Source organism: Mobula hypostoma, chromosome 1 (assembly GCF_963921235.1).
Source record: "Mobula hypostoma chromosome 1, sMobHyp1.1, whole genome shotgun sequence".
In the NCBI taxonomy this organism is placed as follows: domain Eukaryota; kingdom Metazoa; phylum Chordata; class Chondrichthyes; order Myliobatiformes; family Myliobatidae; genus Mobula; species Mobula hypostoma.
In genome coordinates this window covers 175,342,319-175,362,900 of record NC_086097.1, presented here as the reverse complement: position 1 = coordinate 175,362,900, position 20,582 = coordinate 175,342,319, and the positions used below count along the sequence as shown (strand labels likewise).

The window sequence follows — 20,582 nt, the reverse complement described above, 5'->3', positions numbered from 1 at the left end:
GCTCATGTTGTTCCATTGTTTAAAAAGGGTTCTAAGAGTAAACCTAGCAATTATCGGCCTGTGAGTTTGACGTCAGTGGTGGGTAAATTGATGGAAAGTATTCTTAGAGATGGTATATATAATTATCTGGATAAACAGGGTCTGATTAGGAACAGTCAACATGGATTTGTGCATGGAAGGTCATGTTTGACAAATCTTATTGAATTTTTTGAAGCGATTACTAGGAAAGTTGATGAGGGTAAAGCGGTGGATGTTGTCTATTTGGACTTCCGTAAGGCCTTTGACAAGGTTCCACATGGAGGGTCAGTTAGGAAGGTTCAATCGTTATGTATTAATATTGAAGTAGTAAAATGGATTCAGCTGTGGCTGGATGGGAGACGCCAGTGAGTAGTGGTGGATAACTGTTTGTCAGATTGGAGGCCGGTGACTAGCGGTGTGTCTCAGGGATCTGCACTGGGTCCAATGTTGTTTGTCATATACATTAATGATCTGGATGATGGGGTGGTAAATTGGATTCGTAAGTATGCAGATGATACTAAGATAGGGGGCATTGTGGGTAATAAATGTGAGGTGCTACATTTTGGTAGGACTAATCAAAATAGGACATACATGGTAAATGGTAGGGCATTGAAGAATGCAGTAGAACAGAGGGATCTCGGAATAATGGTGCATAGTTCCCTGAAGGTGAAATCTCATGTAGATAGTGTGGTGAAGAAAGCTTTTGGTATGCTGGCCTTTATAAATCAGAGCATTGAGTATAGGAGTTGGGATGTAATGTTAAAATTCTACAAGGCATTGGTAAGGCCAAATTTGGAGTATTGTGTACAGTTCTGGTCACCAAATTATAGGAAAGATGTCGACAAAATAGAGAGAGTACAGAGAAGATTTACTAGAATGTTACCTGGGTTTCAGCACCTAAGTTACAGAGAAAGGTTGAACAAGTTGGATCTATAGGCATTTAGAGAATCATGGTCTGATCAGGGACAGTCAGCATGGCTTTGTGAAGGACAGATCGTGTCTAACAAGCCTGATAGAGTTCCTTGAGGAGGTGACCAGGCATATAGATGAGGGTAGTGCAGTGGATGTGATCTATATGGATTTTAGTAAGGCATTTGACAAGGTTCCACACGGTAGGCTTATTCAGAAAGGTAGAAGGCATGGGATCCAGGGAAGTTTGGCCAGGTGGATTCAGAATTAGCTTGCCTGCAGAAGGCAGAGGGTGGTGGTGGAGGGAGTACATTCAGATTGGAGGATTGTGACTAGTGGTGTCCCACAAGGATCTGTTCTGGGACCTCTACTTTTCGTGATCTTTATTAACGACCTGGATGTGGGAGTAGAAGGGTGGGTTGGCAAGTTTGAAAACGACACAAAGGTTGGTGGTGTTGTAGATAGTGTAGAGGACTGTCAAAGATTGCAGAGAGACATTGATAGGATGCAGAAGTGGACTGAGAAGTGGCAGATGGAGTTCAACCCGGAGAAGTGTGAGGTGGTACACTTTGGAAGGACAAACTCCAAGGCAGAGTACAAAGTAAATGGCAGGATACTTGGTAGTGTGGAGGAGCAGAGGGATCTCGGGGTACATGTCCACAGATCCCTGAAAGTTGTCTCACAGGTGGATAGGGCAGTTAAGAAAGCTTATGGGATGTTAGCTTTCATAAGTCGAGGGATAGAGTTTAAGATACGCGATGTAATGATGCAGCTCTCTAAAACTCTGGTTAGGCCACACTTGGAGTATTGTGTCCAGTTCTGGTCACCTCACTATAGGAAGGATGTGGAAGCATTGGAAAGGGTACAGAGGAGATTTACCAGGATGCTGCCTGGTTTAGAAGATATGCATTATGATCAGAGATTAAGGGAGCTAGGGCTTTACTCTTCGGAGAGAAGGAGGATGAGAGGAGACATGATAGAGGTGTACAAGATAATAAGAGGAATATATAGAAGGGATAGCCAGCGCCTCTTCCCCAGGGCACCACTGCTCAATACAAGAGGACATGGCTTTAAGGTAAGGGGTGGAAAGTTCAAGGGGGATATTAGAGGAAGGTTTTTTACTCAGAGAGTGGTTGGTGCATGGAATGCACTGCCTGAGTCAGTGGTGGAGGCAGATACACTAGTGAAGTTTAAGAGACTACTAGACAGGTATATGGAGGAATCTAAGGTGGGGGCTTATATGGGAGGCAGGGTTTGAGGGTCGGCACAACGTTGTGGGCCAAAGGGCCTGTACTGTGCTGTACTATTCTATGTTTTATGTTTATTCTTTGGAGCGTAGAAGGTTGAGGGGGGACTTAATAGAGGTATTTAAAATTATGAGGGGGATAGATAGAGTTGACGTGGATAGGCTTTTTTCATTGAGATTAGGGGAGATTCAAACAAGAGGACATGAGTTGAGAGTTAGGGGGCAAAAGTTTAGGGGTAACATGAGGGGGAACTTCTTTACTCAGAGAGTGGTAGCTGTGTGGAATGGGCTTCCAGCAGAAGTGGTAGAGGCAGGTTCGATGTTGTCGTTTAAAGTTAAATTGGATAGCTATATGGACAGGAAAGGAATGGAGGGTTATGGGCTGAGTGCAGATCGGTGGGACTAGGTGAGAGTAAGAGTTCAGCATGGACTAGAAGAGATGAGATGGCCTGTTTCTGTGCTGTCGTTGTTATATAGTTATATGGTTATGGTAACCCTTTCATTTCTAGAATCATTCTCTTGAACCTCCTTTGAAACATCGCCACTGTTAGTACATCCTTTCTTAGATAAGGGCCCAAAACTGCTCGCAATACTCCAAGTGATGCCTCACTAGTGCTTTATAAAGCATCAACGTTACACCTTTGCTTTATATTCTAGTTCTCTCAAAATAAGTGCTAACATTGCATTTGCCTTCCTCACCACCGACTCAGCCTGCAACTTAAACTCTAGGGAATACTGCATGAGATCTCCCAAGTCCCTTTGCACCTCAGATTTTTGAATTTTCTCTCCATTTAGAAATAGTCTACACTTTTATTTCTTCTACCAAAGTGCATGGCCATATACTTTCTGACACTGTATTCCACCTGCCACTTCTTTGTCTATTCTTTTAATCTGTCGAAATCTTCCTTTAGCCTCTCTACTTCCTCAAAACTACCTGCTCCTCCACCTATCTTTGTATCATCCTCAAACATTGCCACAAACCTATCAATTATACCATACAAATCATTGACGTATAATGTTAAAAAAGCAGCCCAAACACAGATCCCTGTGCAACACCACTAGCCACAGGCAGCCATCCAGAAATGGCTCTCTTTATTCCCACTCTTTGCCTCCTGCCAATCAGCCAATGCTCTATCCACGCTAATATCATTCCATAAAACCATAAGATATAGGAGCAGAATTAGAACATTTGGCCCAAGCAACCTGCTCCACCATTTCATCATGGTTGATCCAATTTTCTTCAGCCCTAATCTCCTGCCTCTCCCCATATCCCTTCATGCCCTGACCAATCAAGAATCTATCAACCACTGCCTTAAATATACACAAAGACTTGGCCTTCACAGATGCCTGTGGCAAAGAATTCCACAGAGTCACCATTCTCTGGCTAAAGAAATTCCTCCTCATCTCCATTCTATAATGACGCCCCTCTATTCTGAGGCTGTGTCCTCTAGTCGTAGATTCTCCCACCATAGGAATCATTCTCTCCACGTACACTCTATCAAGGCCTTTCACCATTCAATAGGTTTCAATTAGGTCACTCCTCATTCATCTTAATTCGAATGAATACAGGCCAAGAGCCATCAAATGCTCTTCATATGACAAGCCATTCAATCGTGGAATCTTTTTCGTAAACCTACTTTAACCCCTCTCCAGTTTCAGCAACACACATAAAAGTTGCTGGTGAACGCAGCAGGCCAGGCAGCATCTATAGGAAGAGGTACAGTCGACATTTCAGGCTGAGACCCTTCACCAGGACTAACTGAAAGAAGAGAGAGTAAGAAATTTCAAAGTGGGAGGAGGAGAGGGAAATGATAGGAGAAGACAGGAGGGGGAGGGATGGAGCCAAGAGCTGAACAGTTGATTGGCAAAAGGGATATGAGAGGATCATGGGACAGGAGGCCTAGGGAGAAAGAAAGGGGGAGGGGGAAGTCTAGAGGATGGGCAAGGAGTATAGTGAGAGGGACAGAGGGAGAAAAAGGAGAGAGAGAAAAAAAGAATATATATACATATATATATATATATATATATATATATAAATAACGGATGGGGTACGAGGGGGAGGTGGGGCATTAACGGAAGTTAGAGAATTTAATGTTCATGCCATCAGGTTGGAGGCTACCCAGACGGAATATAAGGTGTTGTTCCTCCAACCTGAGTGTGGCTTCATCTTGACAGTAGAGGAGGCCGTGGATAGACATATCATATAACCATATAACCATATAACAATTACAGCACGGAAACAGGCCGTCTCGGCCCTTCTAGTCCATGCCGTACCCTATCCTAGTCCCACTGACCTGCACTCAGCCCATAATCCTCCATTCCTTTCCTGTCCATATATCTATCCAATTTAACTTTAAATGACAACATAGAATCTGCCTCAACCACTTCTCAACCCATGTCCTCTTGTTTGAATCTTCCCCACTCTCAATGGAAAAAGTCTCGCCACGTCAACTCTGTCAATCCCCCTCATAATTTTAAACACCTCTATCAAGTCCCCCCCCCCTCAACCTTCTACGCTCCAAAGAATAAAGACCTAACTTGTTCAACCCTTCTCTATAACTTAGGATATGAAACCCAGGCAACATTTTAGTAAACCTCCTCTGTATTCTCTCAATTTTATTGACATCTTTCCTATAATTCGATGACCAGAACTGTACACAATACTCCAGATTTGGCCTTACCAATGCCTTATACAAAGTCAACATTACATCCCAACTCCTATACTCAATGCTCTGATTAATAAAGTCCAGGAAACCAAAAGCTTTCTTCACCACCCTATCCACATGAGATTCCATCTTCAGGGAACTATGCACCATTATTCCTAGATCCCTCTGTTCTAAAGCATTCTTTAATGCCCCACCATTTACCATGTATGTCCTATTTTGATTAGTTCTACCAAAATGTAGCACCTCGTATTTTTCAGCATTAAAGTCCATCTGCCATCTTTCAGCCCACTCTTCTAACTGTCCTAAATCTCTCTGCAAGTTTTGAAAACCTACCTCATCATCCATAACACCACCTATCTTAGTATCATCTGCATACTTACTAATCCAATTTGCCACCCCATCATCCAGATCATTAATATATATGACAAACAACATTGGACCCAGTACAGATCCCTGAGGCACACCGCTACACACCGTCCTCTAATCTGACACAGTTATCCACCACTACTCTCTGGCGCCATCAATTTACCCACCACTGACGTCAAACTCACAGGCCGATAATTGCCAGGTTTACTCTTAGAACCCTTTTTAAACAATAGAGCCACATGAGCAATACACCAGTCTTCCGGCACCATTCCCATTTCTAATGACATTTGAAATATTTCTGTCAGAGCCCCTGTTATTTCTACACTAACTTCCCTCAAAGTCCTAGGGAATATCTTGTCCGGACCCGGAGACCTATCCACTTTTATATTCCTTAAAAGTGCAAGTACTTGCTCTTCTTTGATTGTCATACTTTCCATAACTACCCTACTTGTCTCCTTTACCTTACACTATTCAATATCCTTCTCCTTAGTGAATACGGAAGAAAAGAAATTGTTCAAAATCTCCCCCATCCCTTTTGGCTCCACACATAGCTGTCCACTCTGATTCTCCAAGGAACCAATTTTATCCCTCACTATCCTTTTGCCACTAACATAACTATAGAAACCCTTTAGATTTATTTTCACCTTACTTGCCAAAGCAGCCTCGTATCTTCTTTTAGCTTTTCTAATTTCTTTCTTAAGATTCTTTTTACATTCTTTATATTCCTTGAGTACCTCCTTAACTCCAAGCTGCCTATATTTATTGAAGATCCTTCTCTTTTTCTGAACCAAGTTTCTAATATCTCTTGAAAACCATGGCTCTCTCAAACTTTTAACCTTTCATTTCAACCTAACACGAACATAAAGATTCCGAACCCTCAAAATTTCACCTTTAAATGACCTCCATTTCTCTGTTCCCATAAAACAAATTTTCCCAATCCACCCCTTCTAAATCCTTTCGCATCTCCTCAAAGTTAGCCTTTCTCCAATCAAAAATCTCAATCCTAGGTCCAGTCCTATCCTTCTCCATAATTACACCGAAACTAATTGTATTGTGATCACTGGACCTGAAGTGCTCCCTAACATCCGTCACCTGACCTATCTCATTCCCTAACAGGAGATCCAACCCTGCCCCTTCTCTAGTTGGTACCTCTATGTATTGCTTCAAAAAACTATCCTGCACACATTTTACAAACTCCAAACCATCCAGCCCTTTTGCAGAATGGGCTTCTCAGTCTACGTGTGAAAAATTAAAATCTCCCACAATCACAACCTTGTTCTTACTACAAATATCTGCTATATCAGAATGGGAATGGGACGTGGAATTAAAATGTGTGGCCATTGGGAGATCCTGCTTTCTCTGGCAGACAGAGTGTAGGTGTTCAGTGAAACGGTCTCCCAGCCTGCGTCGGGTCTCGCCAATATATAGAAGGCCGCATCAGGAGCACCGGACGCAGTATATCAGCCCAGCCGACTCACAGGTGAAGTGTCGCCTCACCTGGAAGGATTGTCTGGGGCCCTGAATGGTGGTAAGGGAGGAAGTGTAAGGGCATATGTAGCACGTTCCGCTTACAAGGATAAGTGCCAGGAGGGAGATCAGTGGGAAGGGATGGGGGGGACGAATGGACAAGGAAGTCGCGTAGGGAGCGATCCCTGCAGAAAGTGGGGGGGGGAGGGGAAGATGTGCTTAATGGTGGGATCCTGTTGGAGGTGGCAGAAGTTATGGAGAATTATATGTTGGACCCGGAGGCTGGTGGGGTGGTAGGTGAGGACAAGGGGAACCCTATTCCTAGTGGGGTAGCGGGAGGATGGGGTGAGAGCAGATGTGCGTGAAATGGGAGAGATACGTTTGAGAGCAGAGTTGATGGTGGAGGAAGGGAAGCCCCTTTCTTTAAAAAAGGAGGACATCTCCTTCGTCCTGGAATGAAAAGCCTCATCCTGAGAGCAGATGCAGTGGAGATGGAGGAATTGCAAGAAGGGGAAGGGGAGCAATCTGGACTATTCCTCTTCTCACCCTGTCTCTTGCAAAAATGCCATCCCCTTCTCGCAATTCCTCCGTCTCCGCCACATCTGTTCTCAGGATGAGGCTTTTCATTCCAGGACGAAGGAGATGTCCTCCTTTTTTAAAGAAGAGGGCTTCCCTTTTTCCACCATCAACTCTGCTCTCAAACGTATCTCTCCCATTTCACGCACATCTGCTCTCACCCCATCCCCCCGCCACCCCACTAGGAATAGGGTCCCCCTTATCCTCACCTACCACCCCACCAGCCTCCAGGTCCAACATATTATTCTCCGTAACTTCCTCCACCTCCAACGAGATCCCACCACTAAGCACATCTTTCCCTACCCCCCCCACTTTCCACAGGGATCGCTCCCTACGCGACTCCCTTGTCCATTCGTCCCCCCCATCCCTCCCCACCAATCTCCCTCCTGGCCCTTCTCCTTGTAAATGGAACAAGTGCTACACATGCCCTTACACTTCCTCCCTCACTACCATTCAGGGTGCCAGACAGTCCTTCCAGGTGAGGCGACACTTCACCTGTGAGTCGGCTGGGGTGATATACTGCGTCCGGTGCTCCCGATGTGGCCTTCTATATATTGGCGAGACCCAACGCAGACTGGGAGACCGTTTCGCTGAACACCTATGCTCTGTCCTCCAGAGAAAGCAGGATCTCCCAGTGACCACACCTTTTAATTCCACATCCCATTCCCGTTCTGATATGTCTACCCACGGCCTCCTCTACTGTAAAGATGAAGCCACACTCAGGTTGGAGAAACAACACCTTATATTCCGTCTGGGTAGCCTCCAACCTGATGACATGAACATTAACTTCTCAAACTTCTGTTAATGCCCCACCTCCCCTTCGTACTCCATCCGTTATTTATTTATTATTATTATTTTTTTCTCTCTTCTTTTTCTCCCTTTGTCCCCCTCACTATACCCCTTGCCCATCCTCTGGGCTTCCCCCCTCCCCCTTTCTTTCTCCCTGGGCCTCCTGTCCCATGATCCTCTCATATCCCCTTTGCCAATCACCTGTCCAGCTCTTGGCTCCATCCCTCCCCCTCCTGTCTTCTCCTATCATTTCAGATCTCCCCCTCCCCCTCCCACTTTCAAATCTCTTACTAACTCTTCCTTCAGTTAGTCCTGATGAAGGGTCTCGGCCTGAAACGTCGACTGTACCTCTTCCTAGAGATGCTGCCTGGCCTGCTGCATTCACCAGCAACTTTGATGTATGTTGTTTGAATTTCCAGCATCCGCAGATTCCCTCGTGTTCCAGTTTCAGCACATCCTTTCTAAGATAAGGGGCCCAAAACTGCTCACAATACTCCAAGTGAGGCCTCACCAGTGTTTTATAAAGTTTCAACATTACATCCTTGCTTTATATTTTAGTCCTTTTTAAATGAATACCACATCGCATTTGCCTTCCTCACCACCGAACTCAGCCAGCAAATTAACCTTCAGGGAATCCTATTCAAGGATTCCAATGTCCTCAGTGTTTTGTATTTTCTCTCTATTAAGAAAATAGTCTACCCTTTCAGTTTTTCCACCAAATACATGATCATACACTTCCCAACACAGTATTTGCCCATTCTCCTAAACAGTCTTCCTGTAGCCTCTCTACTTCCTCAAAATGACCTGCCGCTCCACCTCTTTTCATATTGTCTGCAAACTTTATATCAATTCCATTATCCAAACCATTAATCAGAATTAGAATCAGAATCAGGTTTACTATCACCAGCATGTGTCATGAAACTTGTTAACTTAGCAGCAGTAGTTCAATGCAATACATAATATAGAAGAAAAATAAATAAATAAATTGCAGTATATGTATATTCAATAGATTAAAAATCGTGCAAAAAGTAGCTAGTGTTCAAGGGTTAATGTCCATTTAGGAATCAGATGGCAGAGGGGAAGAAGCTGTTCCTGATTCGCTGAGTGTGTGCCTTCAGGTTTCTGTACCTCCTACCTGATGGTAACAGTGAGAAAAGGGCATGCCCTGGGTGCTGGAGGTCCTTAATAATGGACGCTGCCTTTCTGAGACATCGCCCATTAAAATACTTCGGGTACTTTGCAGGCTAGTACCGAAGATGGAGCTGACTAAATTTACAACCTTCTGCAGCTTCTTTCGGTCCTGTGCCGTAGCCCCCCTCCCCGAATACCAGACAGTGATACAGCCTATTAACATATAACTTAAAAAGAATTGGTCCCAAACAGACCCTGTGGGACACCACTAGTCACCAGCAGCCAACCAGAAAAGCTCTCTTTATTTCGACTCTTTGCTGCCTGCCAATCAGTCACCGCTTTGTCCATGCTAGAATCCTTCCTGCAATACCACGGGCTCGTTGCTTGTTAAGCAGCCTCATGTATGGCACCTTGTCAAATGCCTTCTGAAAATTCAAGAACACAACACCAACGGATTCTCCTCTGTCTATCCTGCTTGTTATTTCTTCAAAGAATTCCAGGAGGTTTTTCAGACAATGTTTTCTCTAGAGGAACTCATTCTGACTACGGCCTATTTTATCACATGCCTCCAAGTACCCTGAGCCCTGAGACTTCATTCTTAATAATCGACTCCAACATCTTCCCAACCATTGAGGATTGATTAACTGGCTTACGGTTTTCTTTCTTCTGCCTCCCTTCCTTCTTGAAGAGTGGAGTAACATTTGCAATTTTCCAGTCTATAGAAACATTCCAGAATCTATTGATTCTTAAAAGATCATTACCCATGCCTCCACAATCTCTTCAGCCACCTCTTTCAGAACCCTGAGGTGTAGTCCATCTTGTCCAAATGACTTACCTACCTTCAGACCTTTCAGTTTCCCAAGAACCTTCTCTCTAATAATGGTAACTTCACACACTTCATGACCCCTGACACCTGGAACTGCCACCACACAGCTAGTGTCTTCCACAGTGAAGACTGATGCGAAATACTTATTCGGTTCATCTGCTATTCCACATCCCCCATTACTATCTCTCCAGCATCGTTTTCGAATGGTCCAATATCGACTCTTGCCTCTCATTTACACCTTATGTATTTGAAGAAACTTTTGGTATCCTCTTTAATATTATTGGCTAGCTTTTGGATTCCATCTTTACCATCCTAATGACTATTTTAGTTGCCTTCTGGTGGATTTTAAAAGTTTCCCATTCCTCTAACTCTGCACTAATTTTTGCTCTATTATATGCCCTCCCTTTGGCTTTTATGTTGGCTTTGACCTCTCCTGTTAGCCGTGGTTGTGTCACCTTGCCTTTAGAATACTTCTTCCTCTTTGGAATGTATATATCTTATGCCTTCTGAATTGCTTCCAGAAACTCCAGCCATTGCTGCTCTGCTGTTGTTGTTTTCCAATCAATAAGACCAATAATGACCGTAAGACATAGGAGCAGAATTAGGCCATCTGGTCCATCGAGTCTGCTCTGGCATTCGATCATGGCTAATCTTTTTTCCCCTCCTCAGCCTTCTCCACATGCCATGTCCAATCAAGAACTTATCAAACTCTGCCTTAAATGCCCTCACTGACCTGGCTGCTACAGCTGCCTCTGGTAATAAATTCCATAAATTCACCACCCTCTGACTAAAGCAATTTCTCCACATCTCTGTTTCAAATGAACTCTCCTTTACCCTGAGGCTGTGACCTCTTGTTCTTGACCCCCCACCATGTTAAAAATCCTTTCCACATCAACTCTGTCTAGGCCATTCAACATTCAAAAGGTTTCAATGAGATCCCCCCTCATCCTTCTACATTTCAGCAAGTACAGACCCAGAGCTTTCAAACATTCCTCGTATGATAACCATTTCATTCCCAGAATCATCCTTGTGAACCTCCTCTGAACTCTCTCCATCCAATGCCAGCACATCTTCTCTTAGATGAGGAGCCCAAAATCGTTCACAATATTAAAGGTGAGGCCTCACCAGTTCCTTATAAAGTCTCAGCATCACATCCCTGCTCTTGTGTTCTAGACCTGGAAATTCTGGCCAACTCCTCTCTCATACCTCTGTAATTCCCTTTATTTCATTGTAATAATGATACATCTGACTTTAGCTTCTCCTTTTCGAATTTCAAGGTGAATTCAATCATATCATGATCACTTTCCCCTAAGGGTTCTTTTACCTTAAGCGCTCTAATCAATTCCAGACCATTGCACAACACCCAGTCCAGAATAGCTGATCTCCTTGTGGGCTTAACCACAAACTGCTCTAAAAAGCCATCTCACAGGCACTCTAGAAATACCCCCTCCTGGAATCCAACACCAACCTGATTTTATGAATCTACCTGCATATTGAAATCCTCCATGACTATTGTAACATTGCCCTTTTGGCATGCATTTTCTATCTCCCATTGTAATTTGTAAACACATCCTTACTATTGTTTGGGGATCTATATACAACTCCCATCAAGGTCTTTTTACCTGTGGTAAACCATGTATATAGGTTGTAACTGGGTTACCTGTCTGGACATGCCTGGACACGGCCCTCTGCTGCCTGCTCCTGTGGCTCCTCCCACAGACCCCTGAATAAAGGCGATTGTGTCACTGTTCCTCCTCTCAGTCTAGGACAGACATACAGCATGGACGTAGATCCATTTTTACTGTTAATAAAAGCTTTTCAGTATTTACTCTACTTCCAGTCTTTTGGAGTAATTGATAGTGCATCATTTTATTAACAAATTGATGCACTATCAATTACTCCAAAAGACTTGCATTTCCTTAGCTCTATCCACAATGATTAAGCTCCTTCCAACACTATGTCACCTCCTCCTAAAGATTCGATTTCATATTTTACCAACAAAGCAATGGCACTCCCTCTGCCTTCCTGCCCGTCCTTTTGATACAATGTGTATTCTTGGACATTAAACTCCCAGCTATAATCTTCTTTCATCTATGATTCAGTGATGCCTACAACATCATACATGCCAATCTGTAATACTATGGGCTCTTAACTTGTTAAGCAGCCTCATGTGTGGCACCTTGTCAAGAGTCTTCGAAAATCCAAGTACACAACATCCACTGATTCTCCTTTCTCTATCCTGCTTATTATTTCTTCAAAGAATTCCAACAGATATATTAGGCAAGATTTTCCCTTAAGGAAACCATGCTGACTACGGCCTATTTTATCATGTATCTCCAAGTACCCCAAAAGTACATCCTTAACAATCAACTCCAACACCTTTCCACCTACTGAGGTCAGACTAACTGGGCTGTAATTCCCTTTCTTCTGCCTCTCTCCCTCCATGAAGATTGGAGTGACATTTGCAATTTTTCATTCTGCGAAACCATTACAGAATCAATTGATTGTTGAAAGATCATTACCCATGCCTCCACAATCTCTTCAGCCACCTCTTTCAGAACCCTGGGGTGTACACCATCTGGTCCAGGTCACTTATCTACCTTCAGAACTTCCAGTTTCCCAAGAACCTTTTCTCTAGTAATGGCGACTTGGCGCACATTTCTACCCCCTGACACTCAGAAACTTTGGCATACTGTGTCTTCCACAGTGAAGACTGATACAAAATACTTATTCAGTTCCTCTCCTATTTCCTTGTCCCCCATTACTACCTCTCCATCATCATTTTGCAATGGTCTGATATCTATCCTCACTTTAAATATCTGAAGAAACGTCTGATATCCTCCTTAAAATTATTGAATCATTTGCCTTCATATGCCATCTTTTCCTTCTTTATGACATTATTAGTTGCCTTTTGTTGGTTTTTAAAAGCTTCCCAATCCTCTAACAACCTGTTAATTTTTGATTTATTATATGCCCTCTCTTTGTTTTTTTTATGTTGGCTTTGACTTCTCTTGTCAGCCATGATTGCACCACCCTGCCTTTAGAATACTTCTTCTATCCTGTGTCTTCCAAATTGCTGCCAGAAATTCCAGCCATTGCTGTTCTGTTGTCATTCCTGCTAGTGTTCCCTTTCAATCAACATTGGCCAGCTCCTCTCTCATGCCTCCGTAATCCTCTGTACTCTACTGTAATACTGATACTGTATATCTGAGTTTAACTGCTCCACTTTTGTCACTGCACACTACAAAGGACTATTATTTTGATCTAATTGTTCTTTGTTATGAAAGTTGAGTATAATTTATGTCAAGGTTTGTGTTTTCCTTGAGAATTTTGTGTGTCTGATGCCATGTGCCAGTGATTCTTCTAGCAGTAGGTTTTCCATTGCAACTGTGCATACATATACTTGTGCATGTGTCAATGTGACTTTGACTTTGAGAAGGCAGAGTTGATCTGTCCTTTTGAACTTCTGAAGTCCTTTGTTGTTTCTGAGGAGGAAGATTCAAGACTTAGGCCCAGTGATGATGAAGGGGCAGTGATATAGTTTAACGATGGTGAGGGAATTGGAGGGGAATCTGAAGAGAGTGGTGTTCACAAGTGCCTCTTGGCCTTGTCTGTCTTAGCGGTGGTGGCTGCAGGCACGGGAGATGCTGTTGGAGTAACCAGTGCGAGTAATGGCTGTGCATTTTGAATAGTTGCTTGGATGAATTTATTGTCCATGGATAATTATTTAAGTCAACTGCTCTACACCCTGAGTTTAGAATAATGAGGAGTATCTCATTTTTACAGGGTTTAACAGGGTTGATCATAATATTAGGCATCATGGGTGGCACAGATGTTGTGGGTCGGAAGGCCTGTTCCTGTGCTGTACTGTACTGTTCTGTGAAGATGTAAAGAAGTTGTTTCCACAGGAAAATGCATTGAGCTAAAGGACCAACGCACAAAGCCTCGCTTATCACTAAGAGCAATGAGACGGTCTACAGAGAGGAAGAGGAAGAGATTGAGGCCTGGTGCCCTCCTTAACATCAACAAGACAAAAGAGCTATTCATTGACTTAAGAAATCACAGTACTCACACCCACCTTTACACTGGTGGCATAACAGTGGAAACTGCAAGCATTTTCAAACTCCTGGGAATGCACATCACACACAACCTCTCATGGTCCCAGAACACATCCTACACAGTAAAGAAAACTCACCAATGCCTCTATCTTTTGAGGAGGCTGAAGAGAGCTGGAGTTTGCACATCCATGCTCATTTCATTCCACAGACGTGCAGAAGAAAGCATCCTAACAGGTAGCATCACTGCTTGGTATGGAAACTATACTGCCATGGACAGGAAGGCTCTGCAGTGGGTAGGCAAAATTGCACATCACAGGCACCAGCTTACCTGTCATCAAGGTTATCTATATAGAAAGGTGCCAGAAAAGGGCCATAACATCATGAAGGATCCCACACACCCTGCTCATGGACTGTTTGTCTCACTCCCATCAGGGAGGAGGCTATGTAGCATTAACACTAAGACCACCAGACTCAAAAAAATTACATTAACACCAGATAAAATTATAATAATAAATGTACAATTATTTATCCTTCTGAACCTGAAATCTTGATTTGTGTTGTGGATAATGTGATTTGAATGTGGTAATGTTTCTACTTGTCTTTAACCTCCATCTTTTGGTTTGTTTTCAATAGGCAATCTCACTAGAGACAGGTGAGTTTTAATTTCCTCTTTAGTTAAACATAGCCGAATATTTTATATGAAAGTGCAAAAGGTTTCAGAAGTCTACAACAATGGACGTCTCCATAAATACTTCAACTTATCCCTTGGACACACCAAAACAACTGACTGCAAACTTGCTCAATCCATATGTGAAAACAATCCCCCATTCTCAGTGCCTTCTCCAAAATTCCTATTCCTTATTCTTTACACAACACCAATTTTTTAAGCAATTTGCTACTCTTCCAACTTCGTCTATCTTCCTCATACTTTAATCTCCTCCAATGCCTCAGCTTCCTGTGAACTCTGCCCTTTGCCAATGCTAACCTCTTGTATGTCTCCCTTTTTCATTAGGTGCAAATCCCTTCCTCAGCCTCACCACTCCTCTTTCCGCGATTATTACCTTTTCATCTGAGAATTATTCATTTACATGTTGAGTGTGTGTCTTCAGGCTCCTGTACCTCCTCCCTGAATGAGCTTTCTATCCTCTGCCTATGGCATGTCTTGTGAAATAACATTGCAGTGAAGGTGGTATAAGATAAAAGTCAATGATGTTGTATTATCTGCTGGTATTTTATCTTGTTAGCAAACTAATCTGCTTAATGATTTTCAATAATGCTCAATAAAATAATTTTATTACAGCAAGTTCAGTGAACTGCTTTGCTTTACCAGTGTTTATGCAAAGGTTGGCAGTGAATTATTATTCAATTAAATTGCCTGGAATCTCAGCATTTCCAGATATACTTACTTTGTTTTCCATCTGAGATTAATTATTGAACTCACATCCAGATGCCCAAAGTAATACCTTGGGCCATGGTTTTGAACTCTACCACAAAAGCTGGGCAACCAACTTTTAGTTAAATTAGTAATTCTCAGATTAAAAAGTTGGCATATCACCAAGTCACCATGAAGTTACTTGTCTGTCATAGAAATCCAATGGATTTGCTTACCTTTGGAAAGAACATTTGCCAATGTGTCCTGTCATAGAGTTAAACAGCATGGAAACAGATCCTTTGGCCCAGCTGGTCCATGTTGACCATCTACGCTAATCCCATCTGCTAGCATATGGCCCAAATCCCTTGAAATCTTTCTTATCCATGTACTGTCCCTGTCCAACTATCATAGAGCCATAGAGTCATATGTCATGGGATTAGGTCATTCATCCCAATCCATCTTTGTCAATTCAGAATCTGAATCAGAACCCGATTTATTATCACTGGCAGTAGTTGTGAAATTTGTTATTTTGTGGCAGCAGAAAAGTGCAGGCATACAAATTACAAGTTACAATATGGAAAAATAAATACCAGAGACTCTGCAGATGCTGGAAATCCAGAGCAACACACACAGAATGCTGGAGGAAGTCAGACGAGATGGCAGCTATGGAGAGGAATAAACAGTCTATGTTTTGGGCTGAGATTGTTCATCAGGACTCGATAAATAAATAGTGCAAAAGGGGAATAGTGAAGTGGTCTTCATGGGTTTAACAACTGTTCGGAAATCTGATGGTAGAAGGGAAGCTATAGTTCTTAAAGTGTTGAGTGTGCGTCTTCAGGCTCCAGTACCTCCTCCCTGATGGTAGTAATGTGGAGAGGGCATTTCAGATGGTACGGATGCTTAATGATGGATGGTACTGCCTTTAGAAGATGTCCTCAATGGTGGTGAGGGTAGTGCCTATGATGGAGCTGGCTGAGACGACAGCCTTCTGCAGTCTCTTACAACCCTGTGCATTGGAGTCTCCACGACAGACGGTAATGATATGATATGTTGCCTTCTGAGCTAGCATTGTTTAGCCCTCTAAACCTCTCCTACCCATATTTCAATGATTTTCAAATCTTGCTAATGTGCCTGCCTCAGCCACATCCTCTGGTAACTTATCTCATATGCTGACCATCCTCTATGTAAACAAAGTTGCCCCTCAGGCTCCTATTAAATCTTTCCCCTCTCATCTTCAACCTATGCCCTTTAGTTCGGCATTCCCCAACAATGGGAAAAAGACTGTGTTCATTCACTCCATCTGCACCCTTCATGGTTTCGTACACCACTGTAAGGTCACCTCTCAGCCTCCTATGCTCTAAGGAAAAATGCCTTAACCTATCTAACCTCTCCCCGAAAATTCTGTCCTTTAAGTCCTTGAAACATTCTTATAAAACTTTTCTGCACTCTCTTCATTTTCATTACATTTTTCATATAAAAGAATGACCAAACACCAAAGACAATATTCCAAGTGCGGCCTCAGCAGTGTCCTGTACGATCATACCATGACCTCCCAACATTTATATTTATTGCCCTGACCATTGAAGGCCAGGGTGCCTGAAGAAGGATCTTGACCCAAAACGTTGACTGTTTATTCATTTCCACAGGTGCTGCTTGAGTTCCTCCAGCATTTTGTGTGTGTTTCTCTGGATTTCAAGCATCAACAGAATCTCTTGTGCTATTTATTTCCTCACCACATGCCTACTTATGACTCGATTGTCAGTGAAGTATGTAACTGATTTCCAAGATCCCTCTGGCTTATGACAATTCCCAGGGCCTGACTGTTAACTGTGAAATTGCTACCTTGGTTTGACTTTTCACAATACAACACTTTATGAATTAAATATGTAACTAATTAACTCTATGAATTAAAACTTGCCATTCCCTGGCTCACGTACTCAGCTGATTAAGATCTTGCTGTAATTTTTGATAACCTTGTTCAATGTCTGGTATTTTTATGTGTCTCCAAAGCTACAGATCTAAAAATGACTCCTAAACGACTTCTTAAAAGGTCCAACAAGTTGCTCAGTTCAGAGTAATTAAGAATTAATAATAAATGCTGGAACTTCCCATCAATGAATATCTTGACTATTTGACTCTCTGAATTCATAATATCAATAGAGAGGAGGCAATTAGAGTGTCTCCCATATTTTCTGACTGTAATTTGGTCTCCGATTTCAGGAAGGTTTAGTTTTAGATCTTTATTTTTAACAAGGAATACTGGTCAAGCTGGAAATGGATGAGTCACTACCAACTGGGTGGCCAATCAGAACAAAAGCTGCAATGGTGGTACTGGAAGTCTAGAATGGGCAGATTTGTCTTTCTAGTAAGTCACTTAGATCACAGGAGCAAAGAATTACTGAAACGTGCAAGAGGATAGATACAGAATGATACAACATAATCACTGCTAGAATTTAATGAGCAGCCTCAGCTGAGAAACAGAAATCCTTTCAACAGCAGACCTGAAGTTCCTTGCTACTAGCAACACACACAAAATGCTGAAGGAACTCAGCAGGCCAGGCAACATCTATGGAAAGAGTAAACAGTCGACGTTTTGGGCTGAGACCCTTCATCGGGAATGGAAAAGAAGATGAGAAATCAGTAGGGAGGTGGGGGGAGGGGAGGAAGAAGTACAAGGTGGTAACTGGCAGGTGAAACCAGGAGAGAGGGAGTGGTGAAGTGAAGAGCTGGGGAGTTGATTGGTGAAAGAGATACAGGGCCGGAGAAGGGGGAATCTGATAAGAGAGGGTAGAAGACCATGGAAGAAAGGGAAAGAGGAAGGAGCACTAGAGGGAGGTGATGTGCAGGAAAGCAGATAAAGTGAGAGAGGAAAACGGGAATGGAGAATGGTGAAGGGGGGTCAATTAGAAGAAGTTTGAGAAATTGATGTTCATGCCATCAGCCGTCCGCATTGCGGCAGTAGATGGGGCAATGGATTGACATACATTGTGGGGCCTGACGGAATATTCCCCAGGCTGCTCCACGAGGCAAGGGAAGAAATTGTTGAGCCTCTGGCTAGGATCTTTATGTCCTCGCTGTCTACGGGAATGGTACCGGAGGATTGGAGGGAGGCAAATGTTGTTCCCTTGTTCAAAAAAGGTAGTAGGGGTAGTCCGGGTAATTATAGACCAGTGAGCCTTACGTCTCTGGTGGGAAAGCTGTTGGAAAAGATTCTTAGAGTTCGAATCTATGGGCATTTAGAGAATCATGGTCTGATCAGGGACAGTCAACATGGCTTTGTAAAGGGCAGATCGTGTCTAACAAGCCTGATAGAGTTCTTTGAGGAGGTGACCAGGCATATAGATGAGGGTAGTGCAGTGGATGTGATCTATATGGATTTTAGTAAGGCATTTGACAAGGTTCCACACAGTAGGCTTATTCAGAAAGTCAGAAGGCATGAGATCCAGGGAAGTTTGGCCAGGTGGATTCAGAAGTTGCTCGCCTGCAGAAAGCAGGGGGTCATGTGGAGGGTGTACATGTGCATTCAGATTGGAGGGTAGTGACTAGTGGTGTCCCACAAGGATCGGTTCTGGGACCTCTACTTTTTGTGATTTTTATTAACAACCTGGATGTGGGGGTAGAAGGGTGGGTTGGCAAGTTTGCAGACGACACAAAGGTTGGTGGTGTTGTAGATAGTGTAGAGGATTGTTGAAGATTGCAGAGAGACATTGATAGGTTGCAGAAGTGGCAGATGGAGTTCAACCCAGAGAAGTGTGAGGTGGTACACTTTGGAAGGACAAACTCCAAGGCAGAGTACAAAGTAAATGGCAGGATACTTGGTAGCGTGGAGGGGCACAGGGATCTGGGGGTACATGTCCACAGATCCCTGAAAGTTGCCTCACAGGTAGGTAGGGTAGTTAAGATAGCTTATGGGGTGTTAGCTTTCATAGGTTGAGGGATAGAGTTTAAGAGTCGTGAGGTAATGATGCAGCTCTATAAAACTCTGGTTAGGCCACACTTGGAGTACTGTGTCCAGTTCTGGTCCCTTCACAATAGGAAGGATGTGGAAGCATTGGATAGGGTACAGAAGAGATTTACCAGGATGGTGCCTGGTTTAGAGAGTATGCATTATGATCAGAGATTAAGGGAGCTAGGGCTTTACTCTTCGGAGAGAAGGAGGATGAGAGGAGACATGTTAGAGGTATACAAGATAGTAAGGGGAATAGATAGAACGGATAGCCAGCGCCTCTTCCCCAGGGCACCACTGCTCAATACAAGAGGACACGGCTTTAAGGTAAGGGGTGGGAAGTTCAAGGGGGATATTAGAGGAAGGTTTTTTACTGAGAGAGTGGTTGGTGCATGGAATGCACTGCCTGAGTCAGTGGTGGAGGCAGATACACTAGTGAAGTTTAAGAGACTACTAGACAGGTATATGGAGGAATTAAAGGTGGGGGGTTATATGGGAGGCAGGGTTTGAGGGTCGGCACAACAATGTGGGCCGAAGGGCCTGTACTGTGCTGTACTATTCTATGTTCTATGTTCTATACAGACATAGAGTCATAGACATGTATAGCACAGAAACAGGAACCGGCCCATCTATTCCATGACAAAACCATATAAACTGCCTAACATCAACCTGCCCTCTATATCCCTGACCTGCCTATAGCCCTCCAAATCCCAACTATCCATGTACTTATCCAAACATCTCTCACACATTGAAATCGAGCTCGCATGCACCACGTGCTGGCGGTTCATTCCACAGTTTCATAACCCTCTGAGTGAAGAAGTTTCCTCTCATGGTCCCCTTAAACTTCTCACCTTTCACCCTTAACCAATGACCTCTGGTTGTAGTTCCACCAACCTCAGTAGAAAAAGCCTGCTTGCATTTAACCTATCTATACCTCTCATAATTTTGTATACCTCCATCAAATCTCCTCTCAATCTTCTACATTCTAAAGAATACAGTCCTAACCTATTTCATCTTTCCTTATAGCTCAGGTTCTCCAGACACGGTAACACCCTTGTAAATTTTCTCTGTGCTAGTTCAACCCTATTTAAATCTTTCCTGTAGGTAAGTGACCAAAACTACACACAATACTCCAAATTAGGCTTCGCCAACGTCTTATACAAATTCAACATAACATCCCATCTTCTGTACTCAATACATTGATTTATGAAG

General features: G+C 43.1%; 1 protein-coding gene across 1 annotated transcript in view; it reads left to right on the top strand.

Moving 5' to 3' along the window:
• The window catches only part of mep1ba (meprin A subunit beta a), a 78,554-nt gene that overhangs the window by 8,574 nt on the left and 49,398 nt on the right, over positions 1 to 20,582 (top strand). The window contains 1 exon segment of the mRNA XM_063060086.1: positions 14,686 to 14,704. Within this exon segment, the coding sequence (XP_062916156.1) occupies positions 14,686 to 14,704 (19 nt within the window).